General features: G+C 46.1%; 1 protein-coding gene across 1 annotated transcript in view; it reads right to left on the bottom strand.

The window, feature by feature from the left end:
* The window catches only part of CUL9 (cullin 9), a 308,998-nt gene that overhangs the window by 206,478 nt on the left and 77,972 nt on the right, over positions 1–24,548 (bottom strand). Inside the window, exons 11-13 of the mRNA XM_030195702.1 lie at positions 9,913–10,136; positions 4,770–5,007; positions 2,172–2,277 (exon numbers count right to left, since the gene is read on the bottom strand). Coding sequence (XP_030051562.1) covers positions 2,172–2,277; positions 4,770–5,007; positions 9,913–10,136 — 568 coding nt within the window. The remainder of the gene's footprint in view (positions 1–2,171; positions 2,278–4,769; positions 5,008–9,912; positions 10,137–24,548) is intronic.

The raw sequence follows: 24,548 nt of genomic DNA, 5'->3' as shown, positions 1-24,548 counted from the left end.
GGAAACTAATGCCACACAGAAACAGGAGAAACTTAATCCTTCACGTAGAGAGCACAGAGAAATATTACCTGCTTACAGAGAGTCACAGACAAATAAACAAACCAGATACCTGCAGAATCACAATCACCACCAGAGCGCTGAAATAACTGAAATAAATCAGAACAGGCTCACCAAACGCAGGCTGACTTGCAAGGGAGACGTTGGTGGTCTGGAGTGGGGAGAGGAGACTGGAATCTCAGAGACTTCTGAGATATACCTCAGCTCCACAGAACAGCTGCTTTTTTTTTTTTTTAACAGGGGCTTATGTCAAAGGTGGCACCCCCCTCCCCCCAATTTAAATGAAACCTAGGTAATTAAAGTGGATCAGGAAGAACAAGTCCAGGAGGGTACCCCCAATGCGACTGAAATGCAGCTGAAAAGCTGGCTCAGGAGAACAAGCCAAACAGGCACCCCCCAATTCAACTGAGGCTCAGCATAAAACTGGCTCAGGAGCACAACACTCCAAAAGGGTAGTTAAAGCTCAACTAAAAGTAGCTAGAAACCAGTTCAAGAGCAGGGCTGTTAGCCTGTCATTCATCCACTTGGGAGACAGAGAAATACCAAACATTCTATGCGGCATAATACCCTTAAGGGGCAAGTCACTTGAGGACTATTTTTTTCCTCTGTCTCTATCCCATTTGTCTGGATTGGTCTTATATGATGCTAAGGAGCCCTCCCTCATGTTATCCACACCATCTGAGACGTCTAACCTATTGCAAATTTTGGTATCATCAGCAAAGAGGCAAAACTTACCAGACAGCTCTTCTGTAGTATCACTTAAAAAGAACCAGACCAAGAAAAGACCCTTGTGGCACATCACTGGTAACTCCTTTCCTCAAAACGAAATCCATTTACCAATACACACTGCTGCGTTCCACTCAATCAGTTTCTAAGTAAGTCAGTTACTTTAGGGCCCATACTGAGGATGTCTGCTACATGGAAACCTGTAATGCTCTCCCCTCAATCCAATTCTCTGGTCACCAAGTCAAAGAAGTCAATCAGATCTGTCTGAAAGGCCTGCTTCTACTAATACCATGCTGTCTAGGGTTCTACAATCCACTGGATTCCAGAAACTTCACTATTCTCTGTTTTCAAAGCATTTCCATTCATTTACTTACCACAGAAGTCAGACTTAGTGGCCTGTAGTTTCCAACCGCCTCCTTACTTCCCCTTTTGGGAATCGCATCTGCCCTTCTGCAGTACTACTCCCTACTCTAGAGAAGCGTTGAACAGGCCAAGAGCAGAGCCACCAAAACTTCCCCAAGTTCCTTCAGTACCCTCAGATGTATCTCATCCAGCCCCATCGCTTTATCTACCTTCAGTTTAGCAAAAGAGAATGGCTCACACCTGACTGTGGGGCTGCTTTTTATATTCTAGAACATTCAACTAGGGAAGCATTTTGGCATAGAGCATAAGTCAGATTACCAAGCATAAGTACATAAGCATTACCACACTGGGACAGACCAAAGGTTCAAAGGTTCAAAGCCCAGCATCCTGTTTCCAACAGTGGCCAATCCAGGTCACAAATACCTGGCAAGAACCAAAAAAAGTTCAATACATTTTATGCTGCTTATCCCAGAAATAGCAGTGGATTTTCCCCAAGTCCATTCAATAATGGTCTATGGACTTTCCTTTAGGAAGCTGTCCAGACCTTTTTTAAACCCCGCTAAGCTAACCACCTTTACAACATTCTCTGGCAATGAATTCCAGAGTTTAATTACGCATTCAGTGATGAAATATTTTCTCCGATTCGTATTAAATTTACTACTTAGTAGCTTCATCACATGCTCCCTAGTCCTAGTATTTTTGGAAACAGTAAACAATTTACGTCTACCCATTCCACTCCACTCATTATTTTATAGACCTCTATCATATCTCCCCTCAGCCATCTTTTCTCCAAGCTGAAGAGCCCCAGATGCTTCAGCCTTTTCTCATAGGGAAGTCGTCCCATCCCCTTTATCATTTTCGTCGCCCTTCTCTGTACTTTTTCTAATTCCACTGCATCCACATTATAAAAATACTTAACTCTGTAGAATTACTGAATAGTGACATTTCCACAAAAGTACAGAGGACCAGGATGGAATAAATCACAAGGCTAAAAGCTCTCAGCATCGTAGCAGTCCTGCCCTTACCTCTCTGTCGTTAATGTGAGCAGTCATGGAGGATAAACAGGGCTCAATGCTTTCATGCCAAGGCAGCAAATCATCCTGGTAATTATCCAATAACTTGGACAATATCCTGAACAAATGAAAGAAAACAAGGGTCAAAAGGTTACAGAAGAGAAAAAATAAACTCTGTACAAAACCAGAGATCCAATAGCATGTGATCAGACAGGGTCCCACTAGGTTATCTAACACGCTATCACTAGAATGGAACCAGCACAGAACCAGAGACTCAAGATAATAGTCAGACTGGGTCCAGGGAAAAGAAAAAAGATCAAACTCCTGTTTTATCAAAGACTGAATCAAGCTCAGAGCCAGGGAAAAAAATCCCACGTAGCCAAACTCAAATCAGCTCGGAATTGCTTCTACTTATTTCTAAGGGCTGTCTACTGGAGGTATGCATCTTTGTCATCAGTGATGTAGATCCAACAGTACTTAACTAGACTGGGCCAGCATTAAATCAGAGATCCAACAGGTGGCCAAATGGACCCATCATATAAATCAATGCTCTCATCCTTCTGTGTCAGAGTGTTGGACGTTGGTCCTGGGGAACTGGGGTCAATTCCCACTTCAGGCACAGGCAGCTCCTTGTGACTCTGGGCAAGTCACTTAACCCTCCCTTGCCCCAGGTACAAATAAGTACCTGTATATAATATGTAAGCCGTATTGAACTTGCTATGAGTGGGAAAGCGCAGGGTATAAATGTAAGAACAATAAAAATAAATAAATATTTGGCACAGGAGTACCAAATGCAATCTACACATTACTTTGCTTATTTGCAGCTTTGGCATTATACGTCTTCTTTAACATGGACTGACCTCATTGAAGATATGGTAAATATGTTTTCGGAGGCCTACACCCTAGATGCTCAAGAACGTGTGCTTTTAGCATATCATCATCTGGCAAGCAGTGAATGTAAGAGTAGGCATAAGACAGTTGGAAACTGCTACTACTTATTTCTGTAGCGCTACTAGACATATGCAGTGCTGTACACAAAACAAGCGAGCCTTCTCCGGAGTAACCCCCACACTCTGGAATGCACTGCCTGAAAGGCTGCGCTTAACACAAGACTATCTCTACTTTGGGAAGCAGGTGAAAGCTTGGCTCTTCAACCGGGCCTTTACTGGAGGAAGTAACTAACTAACTCGTTAGTCTCACTCACACACACAAGGAGTGACTCAAGCTGCATATACTGCAGCAGGACATGTTTATCCACTCCTACCCTAGCTGAGATAATATTTAACCATCTCTCTGACCTCATGTGCAACTTTCTTTAATCACCTTATTTTCTAACTCTTCCTATTTTCTTAGCCTTCTGTATGTTACATCTTTGCTTTACCCATCGCTATCAGCTATAATGTTCTATTACGTATTGTGTTGATATTGTAAGTAGTAAACCATATAGGAGAAAGTGGGATGTTTGACCACGGAACACCAAAAACTGGATAGATTGATCTTAAAAACACTTGTTTATTGGTATACCATGCCATACTTTGTATTGCTTTTGAATATTTTTACTGCTATCATTTCCTATTGCTCATGTTTGATCTATTCTTACTGTACAGTGCCTTGAGTGAATTCCTTCAAAAAGGTGGTAAATAAATCCTAATAAATCATCAACATGTCAAAGACACTACTTCTGATTATGCACAATTAACACAACATTGGTCTGCAGATCTTCATTACAAGTTACCAACAGATCTTCAAAGTTATTTTCAAAAAATCCACACGTTGCAATACAAATTTGCTTTGAGACTTCATATGTCTCCATATCATGCATACGAATCCACCTTCACTGAAAGTGCGGTTTGCGCCAAATGTGGAGGTTCACAAGCAACTTTGGGTCAATGGAACTGCCTTATAATTGTACGTTTCTGGGACAATGTATTGCAAACAATGACAGCCTATTGGAGCTGAAGTTACCGTTCACCCACTTATATTATTTGGCCGCTACGTTTGCTCTGATCCTATTCCTGCAGGCTTCAAGAGATTTCTTCAAAACGCATTGATGTTTGGGATTAAAGTCATCTTACTGAATTGGTTGAATATTACAGGCCATACCTTACAGCAGTGGTGGTCATTTCTTATAGTACAGATGCGCTTAGAGAGGCAAGGGTTTACGACTTTAGACAGCAGCCCTAGCACGCGAGTTTCAAGAGATATGGGAACCCCTTTGGGTAACTCTCACCTCAGTGGCTCAAAGTTGTCTTTTAAATTTTTGACTGTTCAAATGTATTCTCATTTCATTATGGGGGAGCCAGAGGCAGGATGGGATAAGGATGGGAAGGGGAGGTTTTGGAAATGATGCATGAAGCAGGTAATTTATTTGTTAAAAAGCTGTTATTGAATTTTGTTTTGCAATGTAACTTTAATTATTAAACATAAATGTGCAGGGCAAGGATCAGTTCACTGGATTCCTCCCAATACTAGTTACGGCCATATAAACCCCTTCTGTTCTAGCCCCTTTCTCCCAGCACTACCCTTTAACACATCTTTTCAGTTCATCAGCATCTCTCATTTTAGACCCTCCTTTTCGAATATGTTCCCCTACAATGTCACAGTCCATACCTCAAGATTCCCAACTGAACAGCCTTCTCCATCCGCAATTGTTCCAGATTTCTTAGAAGCATCTGAAAGGTGTCTCGGTCTTTCATCAGATTGGAGCTCTCACTATCCAGGAGGGCAGACTCCTCACATATGCAGCGCTCTAGGGCCAGAATGATCTCCTTGGATAGACTGGTCTCCTTCAGACTGCTCACCAACTTCAGCACATCTACGTCCTTCAAGTCAAAGCAAAAACTGATATCTAAAACAAAACAGAAAGACGCTCAGCACCCGAGATATGATATGCATACATGAGAGAGACATAGATATTGACCCCAAGGCCTGATGCACACAAGAGACAGAGAGATTCACTCTACATGTAAGGCCCAATACACTCTGTATAGAGCTGTTTGGTTTTTCAGATCAGTCAGCTTTGTATAACATTCCTTTTTTTAACTAGATGGGCAATTAGCTAGCTTGTGTCTTGGTTTTCTCACAGACCATAGACAGGCTTGCTTAGCCCTAGTAATAGGCCATAAACTTTAACAAGTGTCTGTTTGGTTGTTTCAAACAGACTCCGAATTAACACAGAGCCATTTTCAGTGAAGGACCACAATGAGGGATAAAAAAGGTTACAAAGAGCAAATGATGAATATTTGAGGAAAATACCAAAGAAGCAGAATTATGTGAAGGAGACCTTAGAGGTCAAAGTTGAAGAATACCAGATAAGAGAGAAAATAAAAGGCATTAAGTGATTGGACAAAATTAAGCTTCAGTATTCAGCCTGGGTACCTTTTGTACTACGTCAGAATCTGACAGCTTCCAAAGGAAAAACAGAGAGAGAGAGATTTTATTTTCCTTATACTGAAATTTGGACTGATATAAATAAGAATTCAATTTTCTGTAATACTGGGATAAAAGAATTTTTATTGTAACCATTTATTTATCCTAATAAATTTTAGAATTATTATAAAAGAGAAAAACTGAACTCTAAAGTGTTTTTCCTTTGCCAAAAGGGCTTGCTTTTTCTAGTCTCTTCTCTTTTAGAGGTAAGAAAGGAGTGTCCTATATACAACTCATTCTCCTTGGACAAGCCGTATTTATCAATCCAGGACTACTGCTCCATCTGGAGGAGGAAGGGAGAAGAGTCAATTGAGGCGACTGCCATAGATCCAATGCTTTGGAAACCCGTACTCCCATTCCTCTCCTTCCTCCAAAGCAAGTGTTACCTAACATTGCATTCCTAGTGCACTGACAGCAATAAAGAAGCAGAGCACCAAAAACTGCTGTGCTCTAGACTGGCTCCAACGGTCACCAACCAGCACCAGGTAGGCAATCTGTGAATGATTTGGAGACAGGAAGAGGTGATTCCTGAAACAGAGATCAAGCCAGGAAGGGGAAGGAAAACCTCTCATACCAGGAAAGTCTTAAGAGGTTAGGGCTGACAGTCGCCCAGGAGTGCATGGTTTGGTGTGGAGTATCCTTGAAGGATACTATTGAAACAGGATCTTTAGGTAATCCCGATAGAGACGTTTCAATAACAGTGAAAGAACGCCAGGCGTGTTCAATGAGAAAACAGAGCAAAGGATGCAAATTATGCCCATTAACTTCAAAGCAGCCTGTAGATCAGGGGTTTTCAATCCAGTCCTCGGGGCGCATCCAGCCAGTTGGGGTTTTCAGGATACCCGCATTGATTTGTCTCCCGTAGAGCTGCTTTCCATGCAGACAAACATCAAAGCTAAGTTATAGAATGATTTAAAGAGTTGTTTTTTTTTTAATTTATGTGATTGTATTTTGGGCACATTAAGTTCAGCATGTTGTATTTCTTTATGGACACAAAAATCCACATGAACAATGTGTACACAATTTATTATTTGTTCACATAAGAGATTACGGTAATGTGTAAACACAGTCACCGTTGTTAACAGAAGTAGCCGAAAGCTCTGTTCCGCATCCGTGATGCGTTGCTTGTGCGCATGGTGACACACTGAGTGATTTCACCATTACATTTATATCTATATTCACTATAGTGTATGGTATTGTTGTAAACATATTGTGGTTTTGTGATCCAGGAAGTGATACACTAACTCAGTGAAGAGTATTTGGAGTTATATCTCTTACAGAGGTCAGCAGAGAGATGACCTGATTGACATGAAAGTGTGAGAAAACCTTAGCTAGAAAGGAGGGAACCAGATGAACCATCATGGAATCCGTGAAGAATGCTAAATAAGATTTCCTACAAGCTGAAGCTTCAAAGTGCACCTAGCTGAAAATATAGCTGCCAAGACCACATTAAAGGACAAGTTCTTGACAGATTCCTGTGTGTTCTTCCTTCCTTCTCACCAGAACAGCTAGAATGGACATCACTCAAAGAAATTTGCCTCCCAAGTCACAGCCTTCCATTACTAAACGAACAGGATCAACTGGCTGAATAAATGGAGTCGATCCTGATGGTTCTGGAAGTCTATAGAAGGTTTCCCAAGTCCCATCCTGAAGTACGCCTTGCCACTCAGGTTTTCATGATATCCACAATGAATATGCATGAAAGAGATTTGCATATAATGGAGGCAGTTTATGCAAATCAAGTTCATGCATATTCATTGTGGATATCCTGAAAACCTGACTGGCAAGGGGTACTCCAGGACTGGGCTTGGGAAACACTAGTCTATAGTTCTCTATCTGGTCTGTACAAAAGGGTATTTGTATTATATTCACAATAGTACGGAAAAAACAGACTACCTTAGAAACCTACTTATTGAAAGCAGCAGTTCTCAATCTTTTTTGGCTGTGCAGATCCCTTGATAACCTTCAAAAACTTAGGGTCTACCAGTCCATCCCCACCACTTTATTTCCACTCTCTTTCATCAACTTGTCCTCACTAGCCCCTTTTGCTCTCCCAAATCCATTTCTTATTTCTCCTTCTTCCCCTGCCTGTCCCTCAGGCTCACTCCCTTCATTCTAACCAATCTCCACCAGCCCTCCTCATTCCCCACCTCCAAGCTTATCCCGACTTGTTCTTCTCACTCTCTCTCCAAGCCTGTCCCCACCAGTCCCCCTCTCTCTTGCCTCAAACTTCTCCAATCATTTGTTTATAACCTCAGTCTATCTCCATTCATCTGTTCCCATTATTTTTTCTCTTCTCTTACCCCCCCCCCCCCCACCCCACCCAAAACCTCACTTATCTTCTCTTTCTCTCTTTCAACATGCCTTAATAGACTCTTTTTCTCTCTGGTTCGTTCCCCAGCAATCTACCACTCTCTCTCTCAATCAAAAGCCCAACTTCACCAACAATACAATTCTTTCATTATATTGCTGCTGCACTGCTGATTTGGTCATAGATGGTTTTCAACCACGTGCTAATCTCACCATCACCACTGCTGCTTCTGCTAATCCTACTGCTGACATTACTAATCCCATTGCTGCCAGTCCTCATCAACTACTTTGACTCTTCTGCCATTACCACTAATCCTACTCCCAGCCCTCACCACCTGCTTTGACCCTTCTGCCTCTGCCACTACAACTACACTTACTCCCACCCATCGCCAACTGCTTTGACCCTTCTGCCTCTGCCACTACAACTACACTTACTCCCACCCATCGCCAACTGCTTTGACCCTTCTGCCTCTGCCACTATCACTATTCCCAGCCCTTGCCAACTGCTTTGACCCTTCAGCTTCTGCCACAACTCCTACTCCCAGCCCTCACCACCTGCTTTGACCCTTCTGCCTCTGCCACTACAACTACACTTACTCCCACCCATCGCCAACTGCTTTGACCCTTCTGCCTCTGCCACTACAACTACACTTACTCCCACCCACCGCCAACTGCTTTGACCCTTCTGCCTCTGCCACTATCACTATTCCCAGCCCTTGCCAACTGCTTTGACCCTTCAGCTTCTGCCACAACTCCTACTCCCAGCCACTGCCAACTGCTTTGACTCTTCTGCCACAACTCCCAGCCTTTGCCAACTGCTTTGACCCTTCTGCATCGGTCACTACCACTACTCCCAGCCCTCGCCAACTACTTTGACCTTTCTGCCTCTGCCACTACTCCAACTTGCAGCCCTCACCAACCGCTTTGACCCTTCTACCACTAATCCTACTTCTGGCCCTCGCCAACTGCTTTGACCTTTCTGCCTCTGTCACTACTACTACTCCCAGCCCTCGCCAACTGCTTTGACCCCTCTGCCACTACTCCTACTTCCAGTCCTCGCCAACTGCTTTGACCCTTCTGCCACTACTCCTCACCACTTTTATAGTACTACTAGATGTACACAGTGCTGTACACAAAAACCATAAGAGATTGTAAGTCTTCTTGAGCAGGGACTATCTATTCACTACGTCTACTTCCAGCCCTCACTGCCTAGATCTTTCTGTCTCTGTTGCTCCTTCTGGCCTCTGAGAGGCTGCCGTTAATGTCACTGCTGCTGTTTGTGTCCATATAGAATGCAGCCTTATGATCAGTCCATTTATCTGGGGTTTGGTAGACCACTATTAGAAACCAAACATCATAGTGGTGAACAATGCTAGTAAAAAGCAATAAAAAAGCAAATAAGTAACACCCTAAAACATAAGACACAGGCACAAAAGGAAGAGAACTGCATAGAATAATAATAGAAACTGGAAAAGAAACAACAGATAACTGAAAACCAATAGGGAAGGGAAAAGAAATGCTTTCTGTGGACTCCCCGAGATGGACACAAACCATCAGAAATCCAAAGGCTACAGGATGGGAAACACTGATTTAGACTAATATAAACTTCAAGAAATTCAATTTGGGATTTCAATTACCTTGCACTTCTTATCATCTTGATGGCTTATGACCCAGTAGAAATTTCAAGGCATCTAAATGATATCTTAGATGATGACCCAATTAATGCTAAGAACATAAGAATAGCCATACTGGGTCAGAACAATGGTCCACCTAGACCAGTATCTCTCTTCCAGCAGTGGCTAATTCAGGTCACATGTATGTGACAGAATCCCAAATAATAGCAAGATTCAGGCTGCTGGTCTCAGGGACAAGCTGTGGCTTTCCCCATGAAGGAAAAGGTTCATCCTCCGTAGTCTAATCGCAGTATTACTGTTTTTGCTATACTCTGGGGATCATCTTCTCTGAACATGTGCTCAGAGAAAAAACAAACCAGAAGGTAGCATGCAACTCTCACCAGAAACATCAGTGCCCGTCTTCTCCGAATCAACTGGTAGCTTGTGCTCAGAGAGGCGATTCTTAACAATCAGAGCAAGCATCTTGTGTTGGGAGTTGGAGCTATCACAGCAGTTCTCCAAAAGAGAGTGGATGTCACAGCTGACAAACTGCTCTGCCAGGGTCCTGTGATTATTAATCAGCATGCTCAGAATGAGGAGGCCATTTTGTACTGCAGAGGAGCATCTAGAAGGGGGACAGACATGGGGACAAAAATTAGCAATAGATATACATACACACAACTATGAAGGAACACCTGGGGAGAGAAACTAATCCACTTGAAAAGGTAGAATTTCAATGAATAAAAAATAAATCCATCACAACACACAATGAAAAGATCACCGAATGCTGCACAGGAGCACAAGACATATAATAACTTTCCATTCACAAGCAAGACTGAGATAAACACACAAGTGAGTAACATCATCCAACTCCGCTGGGAAAAGAGCTGCTCTCCAAAAGCTCAGAACTTAGTGAAGACTTCCAGGAATGTGTAGCTCTCCCGAACGTGACAGTCTCCTCAGTTTTGCTTTTTTCACTCAGCAGAATGGACACAAAGCACAGCTCTCCCATAATCCATGTTTGTTCTTGTGGTTTCACAGAGTTTTATTATCATTCCTTTTCTGTCAGAATGTGCCTGACTTATGAAGTTATGATAAACTAACTCAAGATATCCAACTAATTATCTTAATCGTGATGTGCTGCTCTGTTTAGTTCTAAAGGAGGAAAAGCCTCAAATGTTAATGGGCTACTCCGTTGTCCCTTAGGTTGGATAATACATCAACAACGGAGTATCCCATTAACATTTGAGGTTTTTCCTCCTTCAGAACTAAACAGAGCAGCACATCACAATTAAGATAATTAGTTAAGATATCTTGAGTTAGTTTATCATATACTGATACATTGTGATACTCCACAAGCTCTAATTTGGTGTTTATGAACTTATGAGCCATATACCCAGTTCTATTACCACAAAGTTGTCCTTCCAACCCTCTGTCTGAAGCTTCATTCAAGCCCTCAACAGAAAGCCTTTCATAGCCTGAACTCTAAACAGGCTCTTATCTACTACTTACTAAAACTGCATAATTGAGAAAGTAAACTCAACAGTTAGTTTCATTTAATCCAAATAGGCCAGTTACAAAATGAACCCTAGCAAATTGGTTGCTATCTTGTATATACTTCTGCTATCAACAAGATCTATACACCTCTCAACTCCATGATCAAGTCTCATCAGATCAGAGTTACAGCAACCACAGTTGCTATATCTTTGATCTGTAAGGCAGCTGCCTGGTCTTCTCTTCATACTTTCACTGTACACTATTGTTTGGTCAGGCTTCAGTGCAGGACAGTGCCTTCAGTTAAGCAGTGCTGACTAACAATGACAGCACTAGGATTCACAAAGGTGGTCAATTCTCCAAACCATGAAAAGGGTCACATACTACACCAGGTATTCTACAAAGGGGTTGACATCCCAGAATTCTGGGATAACAGTGTTGAAATAACACCCCTATCATGGTCAGACCGTTTCTAATTAAATTTTCCCTATGTGACCACCTGAAACAAAAGGCACCTCCCAGAGTTTAGAAGGAGATCAGAGACAAAAAAAAAAGCTGACCATTGACAATTTCCTAGAGGTCTTGAACTATCCACATGCAGATAAAAATACAACTACATGTCATAACAGGTTGACATTTGGAATACACACTTAGCCAAGACCTTAGAGAAACAGTATCACTAAAAAAGGTCTTATGACCCAACAACAAACGCTCAACTGGGTTTTCCTAGAACTTCGGATCCTTAAACGCGAAGGCCAGAAACTGGAAAAGCGATGGCGTAAATCTCATCTGGATGAAGACAGGCTAAACTGTAGGAAGCACAGAACAAAGTACCACCAAGCCTTAACAACAACCAAAAAACAATATTTCTCTTAATGCATTGCACAGGCTGCCAATTCAACCAAGCAGTTGTTCAGTATAGTAAACAGTTTACTGCAAACCCCACAACAGAACCAGTCTGCCCAGTCTAAACTGAACTGCAATGATTTTGCTACATACTTTGCCAACAAAATTAAAAGTCTCCACCACGAATTGCAGACAATCCCTCCTAGTCTCCAATCAGTTAACAAGGAGTGCACAAACTCGCCCCTCCTGACAGAGACAGATGGGACACTTTTAACCCAATGACAGAGGAGAGCCTTGACAAAATCCTAAGACACCTTCAACCAACTACCTGCTCCCTCAAAGATAGTGCAGCAGGCAAGCATGGACCTCATAGAGGGTGCCACAAAAATAGTGAACTCATCTCTTTCTAATGGGCAACTACCAATAACATTAAAAAGGCCAGTGGTTCACCCTTTGCTTAAGAAAAACCACTTTGACCAGAATGAAGTTACCGGTCAGTATCCACTTCTAGGGAAATTTATAGAACAAACAGTCTGTGTTCAACTCAATGATTGGTTAAAAGAGAGAAACGCGCTAGATCCATGTCGATCTGGATTCAGACCCGGTTATGGAACAGAAACGGTCCTCATATCCCTACTAGATGACCATCACAGAAATTGAGACAGGGGATTTGCGTCAGTGTTAGTACTGCTAGATTTCTCAACAGCCTTTGACACGGTGGATCATGATATCATGCTAGCATGACTGGCAGAAACAGCTATCAATGGAACAGTACTTGCATGGTTCAGCTCCCATCTATCAGACAGGTAACAATTCATAATGTCTGGCAGCAACTCATCGCCACCATGGGTACTGACCTGTGGGGTATCACCTATTCTGTTCAATATCTACCTCAAGCCACTAGCTGAGCTGATTCAGTCAATGGACACTCAGTTCTAAATCTACGCGGATGATGTGCAGCTTCTCATACCCACTGAACCTGACTTTCCTACACCCCTAGAACATAAGAGTAGCCATACTGGGTCAGACCAATAGTCCATCTAGCCCAGTATGCTGTTTTCCAAACAGTGGCCAAGCCAGGTCACAAGTACCTGGCAGAAACCCAAATCGTGGCAATACTCCATACTACAAAACCCAGGGCAAGCAGCTGCTTCCCATGTCTGTCAATAGCAGACTATGGACTTTTCTGCTAGGAATTTCTCCAAACCTTTTTTTAAACCCAGATATGCCAACCACTGTTACTACCTCCTCCAGCAAAGAGTTCCAGAGCTTAACTATTTGTTGAGTGAAAAAATATTTCCTCCTATTTGTTTTAAAAGTATTTCCATGTAACTTCCTTGAGTGTCCCCTAGTGTTTGTACTTTTGGAATGAGTAAAAAATTGATCTACTCGTTCTACACCACTCAGGATTTTGTAGACCTCTATCATATCTCCCCTCATCAGTCTCATTTCCAAGCTGAAGAGCCCTAACCTCTTTAGTCTTTCCTCATACGAGAGGAGTTTCATCCCCTTTATTATTTTAGTTGCTCTTCTTTGAATCTTTTCTAATTCCACTATATAGTTGTTCAGATAAGGCGACCAGAACTGAACGCAATACTCAAGGTGTGGACGCACCATGGAGCGATACAAAGGCATTATAGTATTTTTGGTCCTATTCACCATCCCTTTCCTAATAATTCCTAGCATCCTGTTTGATTTTTTTGGCCGCCGCCGCCGCACACTGAGCAGAAGATTTCAGCATATTATCTACGACGACAGCCAGATCTTTTTCTTGAGCGCTGACTCCCAAGGTGGACCCTAGCATCAGGTAACTATGATTCGAATTATTCTTTCGAATTTGCATCACCTTGCATTTGTCCACATTAAATTTCATCTGCCATTTGGATGCCCAGTCTTCCAATTTCCTAAGGTCTTCCTGCAATATTGCACAGTCCACACGTGTTTTAACAACCTTGAATAGGTTTGTATCATCTGCAAATTTGATTACCTCACTCGTCGTTCCAATTTCCATATCATTTATAAATATGTTAAATAGAACCGGTCCCAGTACAAATCCCTGCAGCACGCCACTGTTCACTCTCCTCCATTGAGAGAAATGGCCATTTCTGTCCAAAAAACAATTCCTAATTCACACCAGAGCCTTGCCTCCTATCCCATTACTCTTTTAATTTTCTCAGGAGTCTCTCATGAGGAACTTTATCAAAACCTTTGTGAAAATCTACATATACTACATCATCCAGCTCACCTTTATCCACATGTTTACTCATGCCTTCAAAGAAATGAAGCAAACTGGTGAGGCAAAACTTCCCTCTGCTGAACCCATGCTGACACTGTCCCATTAAACCATGTTTGTCTACATGTTACATAGTAACATAGTAAATGACGGCAGATAAAGATCTGTACGTTCCATCCAGTCTGCCCAACAAAATAAACTCATTTTACATGGTATGCAATACTTTATATGTATACCAGAGTTTGATTTGTCCTTGCCATTCTCAGGGCACAGACCGTAGAAGTCTGCACAGTACTGTTCTTGTACTAAAAGTTATGAAGCTAATATTGAAGCCCCTTAGAATTTACACTCCAGCCCATCCCTATCTATTCAGTCACAATCAGGGCACAGACCATAGAAGTCTGCCCAGCACCGGTTTCGCTTCCCAATTACCGGCGTCGCCACCCAATCTCCACTAAGATTCCGTAGATCCATTCCTTCTAAACAGGATTCCTTTATGTTTATCCCACGCATGTTTGAATTCCATTATCGTTTTCATCTCCACCACCTCCCATAGGAGGGCTTTCCACGTATCCACGCCGTCTGTGAAAAAAACCGCCATTCTGTTTGATTAATAGGACAATCACAACGTAGTGGGCAATATGTCCTAACTTCGTGGTTCATTTCCATTATTCCATATTATACACATAAGAACCATTCTGACCCCCCGAGGCCCGAGTTGGGTCATTTTCAGATTAAAGGATGACCGTTATCTCTATCCTGAAGGCCCAGTGTTGCTTTTTTTCTGTTTATGCTTGTATGCTGTTTTTACCCTCTCTTCTGTGACTGCAAAGGGCTTGCAGGAAATTTAATAGGTTGCAAGTGACGTGACCACATCACACCATTTTTGCAAAAACTTCATTGGCTACCAGTACAATACAGGGCTAAATTTACATCTGATCTTCAAGGCCCGTAGATGAAATGGCCCTAAGTACCTGAAGAATAGTGTGATCCTCTACACATCTCCAAGGACACTAAGGTCCTCCTAAGGACTACACATCCTCTCCCAGGGACACTACACAATGCGGTAACCGCAAGCGAGTCTTCTCCAGAGTAACCCCCACACTCTGGAATGCACGCCCTGAAAGGCTGCACTTAACACAAGACTATCTCTACTTCAGGAAGCAGGTGAAAGCTTGGCTCTTCTACCAAGCCTATAATGGAAGTAACTAACTTGTTAGTCTCACTCAAACACACGAGTGACATCGGCTGCACATATTGCAGTAGGACATGTTTATCCTCTCCTACCCTAGCTGAGATAATATTCAACCATCTCTCTGACCTCATGTGCACCTTTCTTTAAATTAGTCACCTTACTTTCTATCTCCTCCTACTCTCTTACCTATCTAATATGTTCCATCTTTGCTTATACTCTACCCTATCAATTAAAATATTCTATTACGTATTATGTTGACATTGTAAGTAGTATACTATGCCATACTTTATATTGTTATTTGAATATTTTTACTGTTGTAATTGTCTATTGCTCATGTTTTACTTATTCTTATTACATAAGTACATAAGTAATGCCATACTGGGAAAAGACCAAGGGTCCATCGAGCCCAGCATCCTGTCCATGACAGCGGCCAATCCAGGCCAAGGGCACCTGGCAAGCTTCCCAAACGTACAAACATTCTATACATGTTATTCCTGGAATTGTGGATTTTTCCCAAGTCCATTTAGTAGCGGTTTATGGACTTGTCCTTTAGGAAACCTTCCAACCCCTTTTTAAACTCTGCTAAGCTAACCGCTTTCACCACTTTCTCCGGCAACGAATTTGAGTTTAATTATACGTTGGGTGAAGAAAAATTTTCTCCGATTTGTTTTAAATTTACTACACTGTAGTTTCATCGCATGCCCCCTAGTCCTAGTATTTTTGGAAAGCGTGAACAGACGCTTCACATCCACCTGTTCCACTCCACTCATTATTTTATATACCTCTATCATGTCTCCCCTCAGCCACCTTGAGTGAATTCCTTCAAGATGGTAAATAAATCCTAATAAATAAAATGAAAAGAAAATAAATAACCTATCACCTCACAACTCTTGCACTCAATTGTGCAGGCTACTCAAAGAACTACGATAATTTGTTCCAGAACAGCCCTAAGCTTGGGAGTCACCCACTTGTATGCCTAACTCAATCCTGCTTGTCAACAGAAAAAGTAATGTTTATTACCTACAACATCTTTTTCCATAGACAGCAGGATAGATCAGGCACGCAATCCCTCACCCCTTTGAGATTTGTTTGTTGAGCGGCTCAGACTGCAATGCGTAGAAAGGGCCAAGCACACTCAGAACTTGTAAGTAAATTCTGAGCTCTGGGGCATCAGTTGTCTCCTGATGCCAAACTCTGATATCACCCACTTGGTGTGCCTTATCAGCTATGGAAAACATCTGTTACAGGTGAGCAACATTGCTTTTTCCTCACACATACACCTGTGCTAGGAAACATTGGCAAAAGGTGCATGTGCCCAGGAAAGAGTATGAAGGGGAGAATAATAAATATAAGGAGGAGAAAGTATGTCTTATCTGATCGTTTTCTTTCCTTCATTCCTACCAGATTAGTACAGAACATGTGGGTTATGTCCACTGACCAGCTGATGGATATAGAGATACAAAGTAATTCTGTGTGATTTGCCCCTCAAGGGTGCCATGCAGACCTGGAATGCTCAGTATTTTGAATGGCCAATAATGGAGCTCATTTTCATACTTCAGGCCAAGTATCGCATTCATCCATTATGTATGTCCCATAGGGCATTATTATCCACTACTGACACACAAGTTTCCAACTGGGTCAGAGGTGCCCCTTGGAAAGTTCAGGAGTCTCAAATTAAGCCTTTTAGATTGATTCTCCAGAAATTCCAATCGCCTTGCAACAAAATTCTTTTCCTTAATTGAGGCTACTTCCAAACTTTCCACTCTCTGTATTTTAGATTTAAGAAAGCTAACTTCAAGGGCTAATTGGCATGTCGCTCAAGCCTGCATCAAAACTGCATCAGAAACAGAGATTAAATCTTTAGTATTTTGTCTAGTGATGTCCAACAGAGAAGTTAGCATATTACCAATGGCAGCCCAAAAAGTCACTACAGCTGGCCTCACCAAAGCCCGACTTGAATCAGAAGTAGTTCGGCTAGCAACTTGAGTCAAAATGCTAACAGTACCTTCACCAAGGATCCTATTAGCATGCAGGTATTCTAAACTCAAAGTTGAAGCTGTAGTCACAGTAGGCGTTCCACCTAGAACAACAGGATTCTCCCGACTGGGGCACTGTTGCCGTGTGTGCTCCAACTACGAAACTACTTTCTGGTTGTGGGGGAGCCGCATGTTCCACAGGGCTCAAAGATGCCCTGCTCAAACTGCTGCCCAAAGCTCCACCTCGGGCAGAGGTGAGGAGGTAACAAGGGAGGAGCTTGGCAGCACTCGAAAATGCTCCAAAGTTGCTTGTCTCATTGGAGGTATGGAGGAGGGAGCTGGGGGAAGCTCACAGATTTTAGCTCCCCTCTTTCCCGTTCCGATTGAAAACAAGACCGACCAGACCACTGCACACAAAGGAACAGAGCACTGTCAGGTATGTCTGTCCTCACAGCACCATCTTGGATCGAGCAAAAACAAATACTTTAAATTGTGAAATTACAAGAAACAGAATGAAATCAAGCTCAGCTATATTCAACTAGAGAGGGTTTCTGGACTGGTCTGGTAGGACTAAAGAAAAGAAAATTATCAGGTAATACAATTTCTCCTTCCTTAGCGTCCATACCAGACCAGTCCAGAACATGAATGATATAGCAAACCAGTCCTGACATCAGGTGGTACATGAAAAGGGTATGATACATACCTGTAGCAGTTGTTCTCCGAGGACAGCAGGCTGATTGTTCTCACGACTGGGTGACGTCCGCGGCAGCCCCCACCAACCGGAAATAAGCTTCGCGGGACGGTCGACACGCAGGGCACGCCCACCGCGCATGCGCGGCCGTCTTCCCGCCCGTGCGCGACCGCTCCCGCCAGTTGAATGACTAGCAAAAAATATGCAATACACAACTCCAAAGGGGAGGAGGGAGGGAAGGTGAGAACAATCAGCCTGCTGTCCTCGGAGAACAACTGCTACAGGTATGTATCATACCCTTTCTCCGAGGACAAGCAGGCTGCTTGTTCTCACGACTGGGGTATCCCTAGCTCTCAGGCTCACTCAAAACAAGAACCCAGGTCAATTGAACCTCGCAACGGCGAGGAAACAACAGAAATTGACCTACGAAGAACAACTAACTGAGAGTGCAGCCTGACCAGAATAAATTCGGGTCCTGGAGGGTGGAGTTGGATTTACACCCCAAACAGATTCTGCAGCACCGACTGCCCGAACCGACTGTCGCGTCGGGTATCCTGCTGGAGGCAGTAATGTGATGTGAATGTGTGGACAGATGACCACGTCGCAGCCTTGCAAATCTCTTCAATAGTGGCTGACTTCAAGTGGGCCACTGACGCTGCCATGGCTCTAACACTATGAGCCGTGACATGACCCTCAAGAGTCAGCCCAGCCTGGGCGTAAGTGAAGGAAATGCAATCTGCTAGCCAATTGGAGATGGTGCGTTTCCCGACAGCGACCCCTAGCCTGTTAGGGTCGAAAGAAACAAACAATTGGGCGGACTGTCTGTGGGGCTGTGTCCGCTCCAAGTAGAAGGCCAATGCTCTCTTGCAGTCCAATGTGTGCAACTGACGTTCAGCAGGGCGGGTATGCGGCCTGGGGAAGAATGTTGGCAAGACAATTGACTGGTTAAGATGGAACTCCGACACCACCTTCGGCAGGAACTTTGGGTGGGTGCGGAGCACTACTCTGTTGTGATGAAATTTGGTATATGGAGCATGAGCTACTAGGGCTTGAAGCTCACTGACCCTACGAGCTGAAGTAACTGCCACCAAGAAAATGACCTTCCAGGTCAAGTACTTCAGATGGCAGGTATTCAGTGGCTCAAAAGGAGGTTTCATCAGCTGGGTGAGGACGACGTTGAGATCCCATGACAGAACAGGAGGCTTGATAGGGGGCTTTGACAAAAGCAAGCCTCTCATGAATCGAACGACTAAAGGCTCTCCAGAGATGGCTTTTCCTTCCACACGATAATGGTAAGCACTAATCGCACTAAGGTGATTCCTTACTGAGTTGGTCTTGAGGCCAGACTCTGATAAGTGCAGAAGGTATTCAAGCAGGTTCTGTGCAGGGCAAGAACGAGGTTCTAGGGCCTTGCTCTCACACCACACGACAAACCTCCTCCACTTGAAAAAGTAACTCTTTTTAGTGGAATCCTTCCTAGAGGCAAGCAAGACCCGGGAGACACCCTCAGACAGACCCAACGCAGTGAAGTCTACGCCCTCAACATCCAGGCCGTGAGAGCCAGAGACTGGAGGTTGGGGTGCAGCAACGCCCCGTCGTTCTGCGAAATGAGAGTCGGAAAACACTCCAATCTCCACGGTTCTTCGGAGGACAACTCCAGAAGAAGAGGGAACCAGATCTGGCGGGGCCAAAAGGGCGCGATCAGAATCATGGTGCCGCGGTCTTGCTTGAGCTTCAGTAAGGTCTTCCCCACCAAAGGTATGGGAGGATAAGCATACAGGAGGCCGGTCCCCCAATGGAGGAGAAAGGCATCCGACGCTAGCCTGCCGTGTGCCTGAAGTCTGGAACAGAACAGAGGCAGCTTGTGGTTGGTCTGAGAGGCGAAAAGGTCCACCGAGGGGGTGCCCCACGCTCGGAAGATCTTGCGTACCACTCTGGCATGGAGCGACCACTCGTGCGGTTGCATGACTCTGCTCAGTCTGTCGGCCAGACTGTTGTTTACGCCTGCCAGGTACGTGGCTTGGAGGAGCATGCCGAACCGACACGCCCAACGCCACATCCCGACGGCCTCCTGGCACAGGGGGCGAGATCCGGTGCCCCCCTGCTTGTTGACGTAATACATTGCAACCTGATTGTCTGTCCGAATTTGGATAATTTGACAGGACAGCCGATCTCTGAAAGCCTTCAGTGCGTTCCAGATCGCTCGGAGCTCCAGGAGGTTGATCTGCAGATCCTTTTCCTGGAGGGACCACAGACCCTGAGTGTGGAGCCCATCGACATGGGCTCCCCACCCCAGGCGAGATGCATCCGTCGTCAGCACTTTCGTGGGCTGCGGAATTTGGAATGGACGTCCCAGGGTCAAATTGGTCCGGATGGTCCACCAGAGCAGTGAAGTGCGGCAACTGGTGGAGAGGCGGATGACATCTTCTAGATTCCCGGTGGCTTGAAACCACTGGGAAGCTAGGGTCCATTGAGCAGATCTCATGTGAAGACGAGCCATGGGAGTCACATGAACTGTGGAGGCCATATGACCCAGAAGTCTCAACATCTGCCGAGCTGTGACCTGCTGAGACGCTCTGGTCTGCGAAGCCAGGGCCAAGAGATTGGTAGCCCTCGCTTCGGGAAGGTAGGCCTGAGCCGTCTGGGTATTCAGCAGCGCTCCTATGAATTCCAGAGACTGAGTAGGCTGGAGATGGGACTTTGGGTAATTTATCACAAACCCCAGCAGCTCCAGAAGTTGAATAGTGCACTGCATGGACCGGAGGGCTCCTGCCTCCGAGGTGCTCTTGACCAGCCAATCGTCGAGATATGGGAACACGTGCACTCCCAGCTTGCGTAGATACGCCGCCACCACCACGAGGCACTTTGTAAACACTCGTGGGGCAGAGGCGAGCCCAAAGGGCAGCACACAATACTGAAAGTGCCGTGCGCCCAGGCGGAATCTGAGATACTGTCTGTGAGCTGGCAGTATCGGGATGTGAGTGTATGCGTCCTTTAAATCCAGGGAACATAGCCAATCGTTTTTCTGAATCATTGGCAGAAGGGTGCCCAAGGAAAGCATCCTGAACTTTTCTTTGACCAGGAATTTGTTCAGGCCTCTCAGGTCTAGGATGGGACGCATCCCCCCTGTTTTCTTTTCCACAAGGAAGTACCTGGAATAGAATCCCTGCCCTTCCTGCCCGGGTGGTACGGGCTCGACCGCATTGGCGCTGAGAAGGGCGGAGAGTTCCTCTGCAAGTACCTGCTTGTGAAGGGAGCTGAAAGACTGAGCTCCCGAAGGACAATTTGGAGGCAGGGAGGCCAAATTCAGGGCGTATCCGCACCGCACTATTTGGAGAACCCACTGGTCGGAGGTTATGAGAGGCCACCTTTGGTGAAAAAATTTTAACCTCCCTCCGACCGGCAGATCGTCCGGTACGGACACTTGTAGGGCGGCTATGTTCCCGTGGATCCAGTCAAAAGCCCGTCCCCGGCTTTTGCTGTGGAGGCGCAGGGGGCTGCTTAGGCGCACGCTGTTGACGAGAACGAGCGCGCTGGGGCTGTCCCTGTGCCTGGCGAGGCCTTCGGGCCGGCTGGTTGTACCTACGCTTTGCAAAAGAATAGGGTGCAGCCTGCCGTGCCCGGGAAAAACGCCCACCCGTGGGGGCGGGTGCTGAAGGCGCCCGGTGGGAGAGCTTGTCGAGAGCGGTTTCCCGCTGATGCAGTTGGTCCACCATCTGCTCGACCTTCTCACCGAAAATGTTATCCCCCCGGCAAGGGACGTCAGCCAGTCTCTGCTGGGTGCGGTTGTCCAGGTCAGAGGCACGCAGCCATGAGAGCCTGCGCATCACTATACCTTGGGCCGCAGCACGAGATGCCACGTCACAGGTGTCAAAAATCCCCCTGGACAGGAACTTTCTGCACGCCTTCAGCTGCCTGACCACCTCCTGATAAGGCCTGGACTGCTCCGGCGGGAGCTTATCGACCAGGTCCGCCAGCTGTTGCACATTGGTCCGCATGTGGATGCTCATATAGAGCAGGTAAGATTGGATGCGGGTCACGAGCATGGAGGATTGGTAGGCCTTCCTCCCAAATGAGTCCAGAGTGCGAGACTCCCGCCCCGGGGGCGCCGAGGCGGTATCCCTCGAACTCCGTGCCCTCTTGAGAGCAGAATCCACGACCGCTGAGTCATGGGGCAACTGGGGCCGCATGAGCTCTGGGTCAGAGTGGATCCTGTACTGGGACTCTGCTTTCTTGGGAATGGTGGGATTAGTTAGTGGTCGCACCCAGTTCCGGAGCAGCGTCTCCTTCAGGACATTGTGCAGCGGTACCGTGGAGGACTCTCTAGGTGGTGATGGATAGTCGAGGACCTCGAGCATCTCGGCCCTCGGCTCTTCCACAGAGACCACGGGAAAGGGAATGCTTATAGACATATCCCGCACAAAGGAGGCAAAGGAGAGACTCTCAGGAGGTGAGAGCTTCCTCTCCGGTGACGGCGTGGGGTCCGAGGGAAGGCCCGTAGACTCCTCTGAGGAGAAATATCTCGGGTCCTCCTCTTCCCCCCACGAGTCCTCATCCTCGGTATCGGACATTAGCTCATGTAGCTGCGTCCGGTACCGGGCCCGGCTCGACGTCGAGGCACCGAGGTCTCGGTGTCGTCGAGCGGTGGACTCCCGCGCCGGCGGGGACGGAGCTCCCTCCATCGACGTCGACGGGGACTCCACCTGCGTGGCTGTCGAGACCGGCACCGCAAGCGGCGGCGGTGTCGACTGCCCCGGCGCCGGGCTAGAGCTCGCCGGCGCCACAGTCATCGGCGCCGAGGGCGCAAGCACCCCCGGCGCCGGCACAGCCTGGCGCATCAGCCCTTCCAGGATCCCCGGAAGGATGGCTCTGAGGCACTCGTCCAGGCCCGCTGCCGGGAAAGGCGGTGGGGCCGGTAAGGGTGTCGGTGCCGGAAGCTGCTGGGGGCCAGGAGACGGCACCGAGGTGCCGGAACCCCGACGCGTCGGTACCTCCACCACCGACGGAGATCTCTCCTCTCTGCGATGACGCTTCGGCGTCGACTCCTCTTCAGGGTGCACCGAGGGCTCCCGGTGACGGCGCTTCTTGTCTTTTTTCCGGTGCACGTCACCGGTGCCGGAGGGCATGGAGGAGGAGGAGGTCGATCCCCCTCGGTCTCGGGGTACCGGGTCCGACAGGGTTCGGTCCCGTGGCTCACGAGTTGAGGGAGTGACCGGGGCCGACTGCCCACGCGGTCTCTCTACCCCACTCTCGCCGGCGGACCGGCGGGCCGACGGGACCTGTTCTCCTGGGGTCGCTGCCATCGGTGCCGATGTCTCGGGCATCGATACCGGTACCGAAGAACCGGTCTTCGATACCGATGCCGTCGAGGTCGACGTCGAGGGGCCGGCGCAAGTTCCAAAAAGACGGTCCCGCAGAACTTGCCTCGCAACCTGAGTCCGTTTCCGGAGACCGAGACACAAAACGCACGACTTGAGATTGTGCTCCGGCCCGAGGCACTGGAGGCACCAAGCGTGGGTGTCGGTCTGCGAGATCGGCCGGCCGCAGCGACCACACTTTTTAAATCCACTCGGGACCTTCGAGGACATCGACGGAAAAATCGCGTCGGCGAAGACAAAGTCGGCAATGGTGGCTAAAATCACACCACGAAAACTGAAACCGACCGAGCGGCCACTAGGCCGCAACGAGGCGTCCCCGCTAGAAAGCGAGGGAAAAGAAGGAGCGCGTGCTCCACACGCGCAAAATTCTTTTTTTTTTTTTTTTTTTAATAAAAGAGAAAGAAGAAGAAGAAGAGGCCGAACAGGCCAAAAGCGACGATCCGCGTAAACGCGGTCGAAAAAATCCGGCGGCTGAAACGAGAGAGAGGGGAAAACACAACTCTCTCAGTCGCGGAAAAAAAGTAACTGGCGGGAGCGGTCGCGCACGGGCGGGAAGACGGCCGCGCATGCGCGGTGGGCGTGCCCTGCGTGTCGACCGTCCCGCGAAGCTTATTTCCGGTTGGTGGGGGCTGCCGCGGACGTCACCCAGTCGTGAGAACAAGCAGCCTGCTTGTCCTCGGAGAAATACCTGTTAGAATATGTTCTTCTATGACTACCGTGAACTCATGGCAGGAGTATTAAGTTCAGAGAAGGAATGAAGAAACAGCTATGCATCACTCTACCTAAATCAATCAGAGTCTCTGGTGAGCACTTGGCCCTCTACGTTAAACTAGTCAAGGATAAGTGAGACAGAAATTTCCAATAGGAGGCTCTCTCTTGCAATGTATATTTAGAACTCTTGTTAATATCCTTTTCTTTTTGTTTAATTATGGGACAAGAAGAAAGCTGAATTAGAGGAAATTAGTCAATCTTCATCTATGAGATGTTGAAAGTCAACTCTGTAGGCTATTCCCACTATCCACCTCAACAGAGAGAGAGAAAAAAAAAAACACACAAACTCTAACCTATATGTGATATCTCTCAATAACATATCAATTCAGTAGAGAATTGGAGCTGCACAAGAATATCCAAATGTAAAATGGATATGTAGTTTTCAATAATCTTCTCTTTCCCTAACAGATGAAAAAAGAAGGGAGCTGAGGTTCAGCATGCTTTAGCTGTATA

This window comes from Microcaecilia unicolor, chromosome 3, assembly GCF_901765095.1.
Source record: "Microcaecilia unicolor chromosome 3, aMicUni1.1, whole genome shotgun sequence".
NCBI classification, from domain to species: Eukaryota; Metazoa; Chordata; class Amphibia; order Gymnophiona; family Siphonopidae; genus Microcaecilia; species Microcaecilia unicolor.
This window is presented reverse-complemented; position numbering and strand designations above follow the sequence as displayed.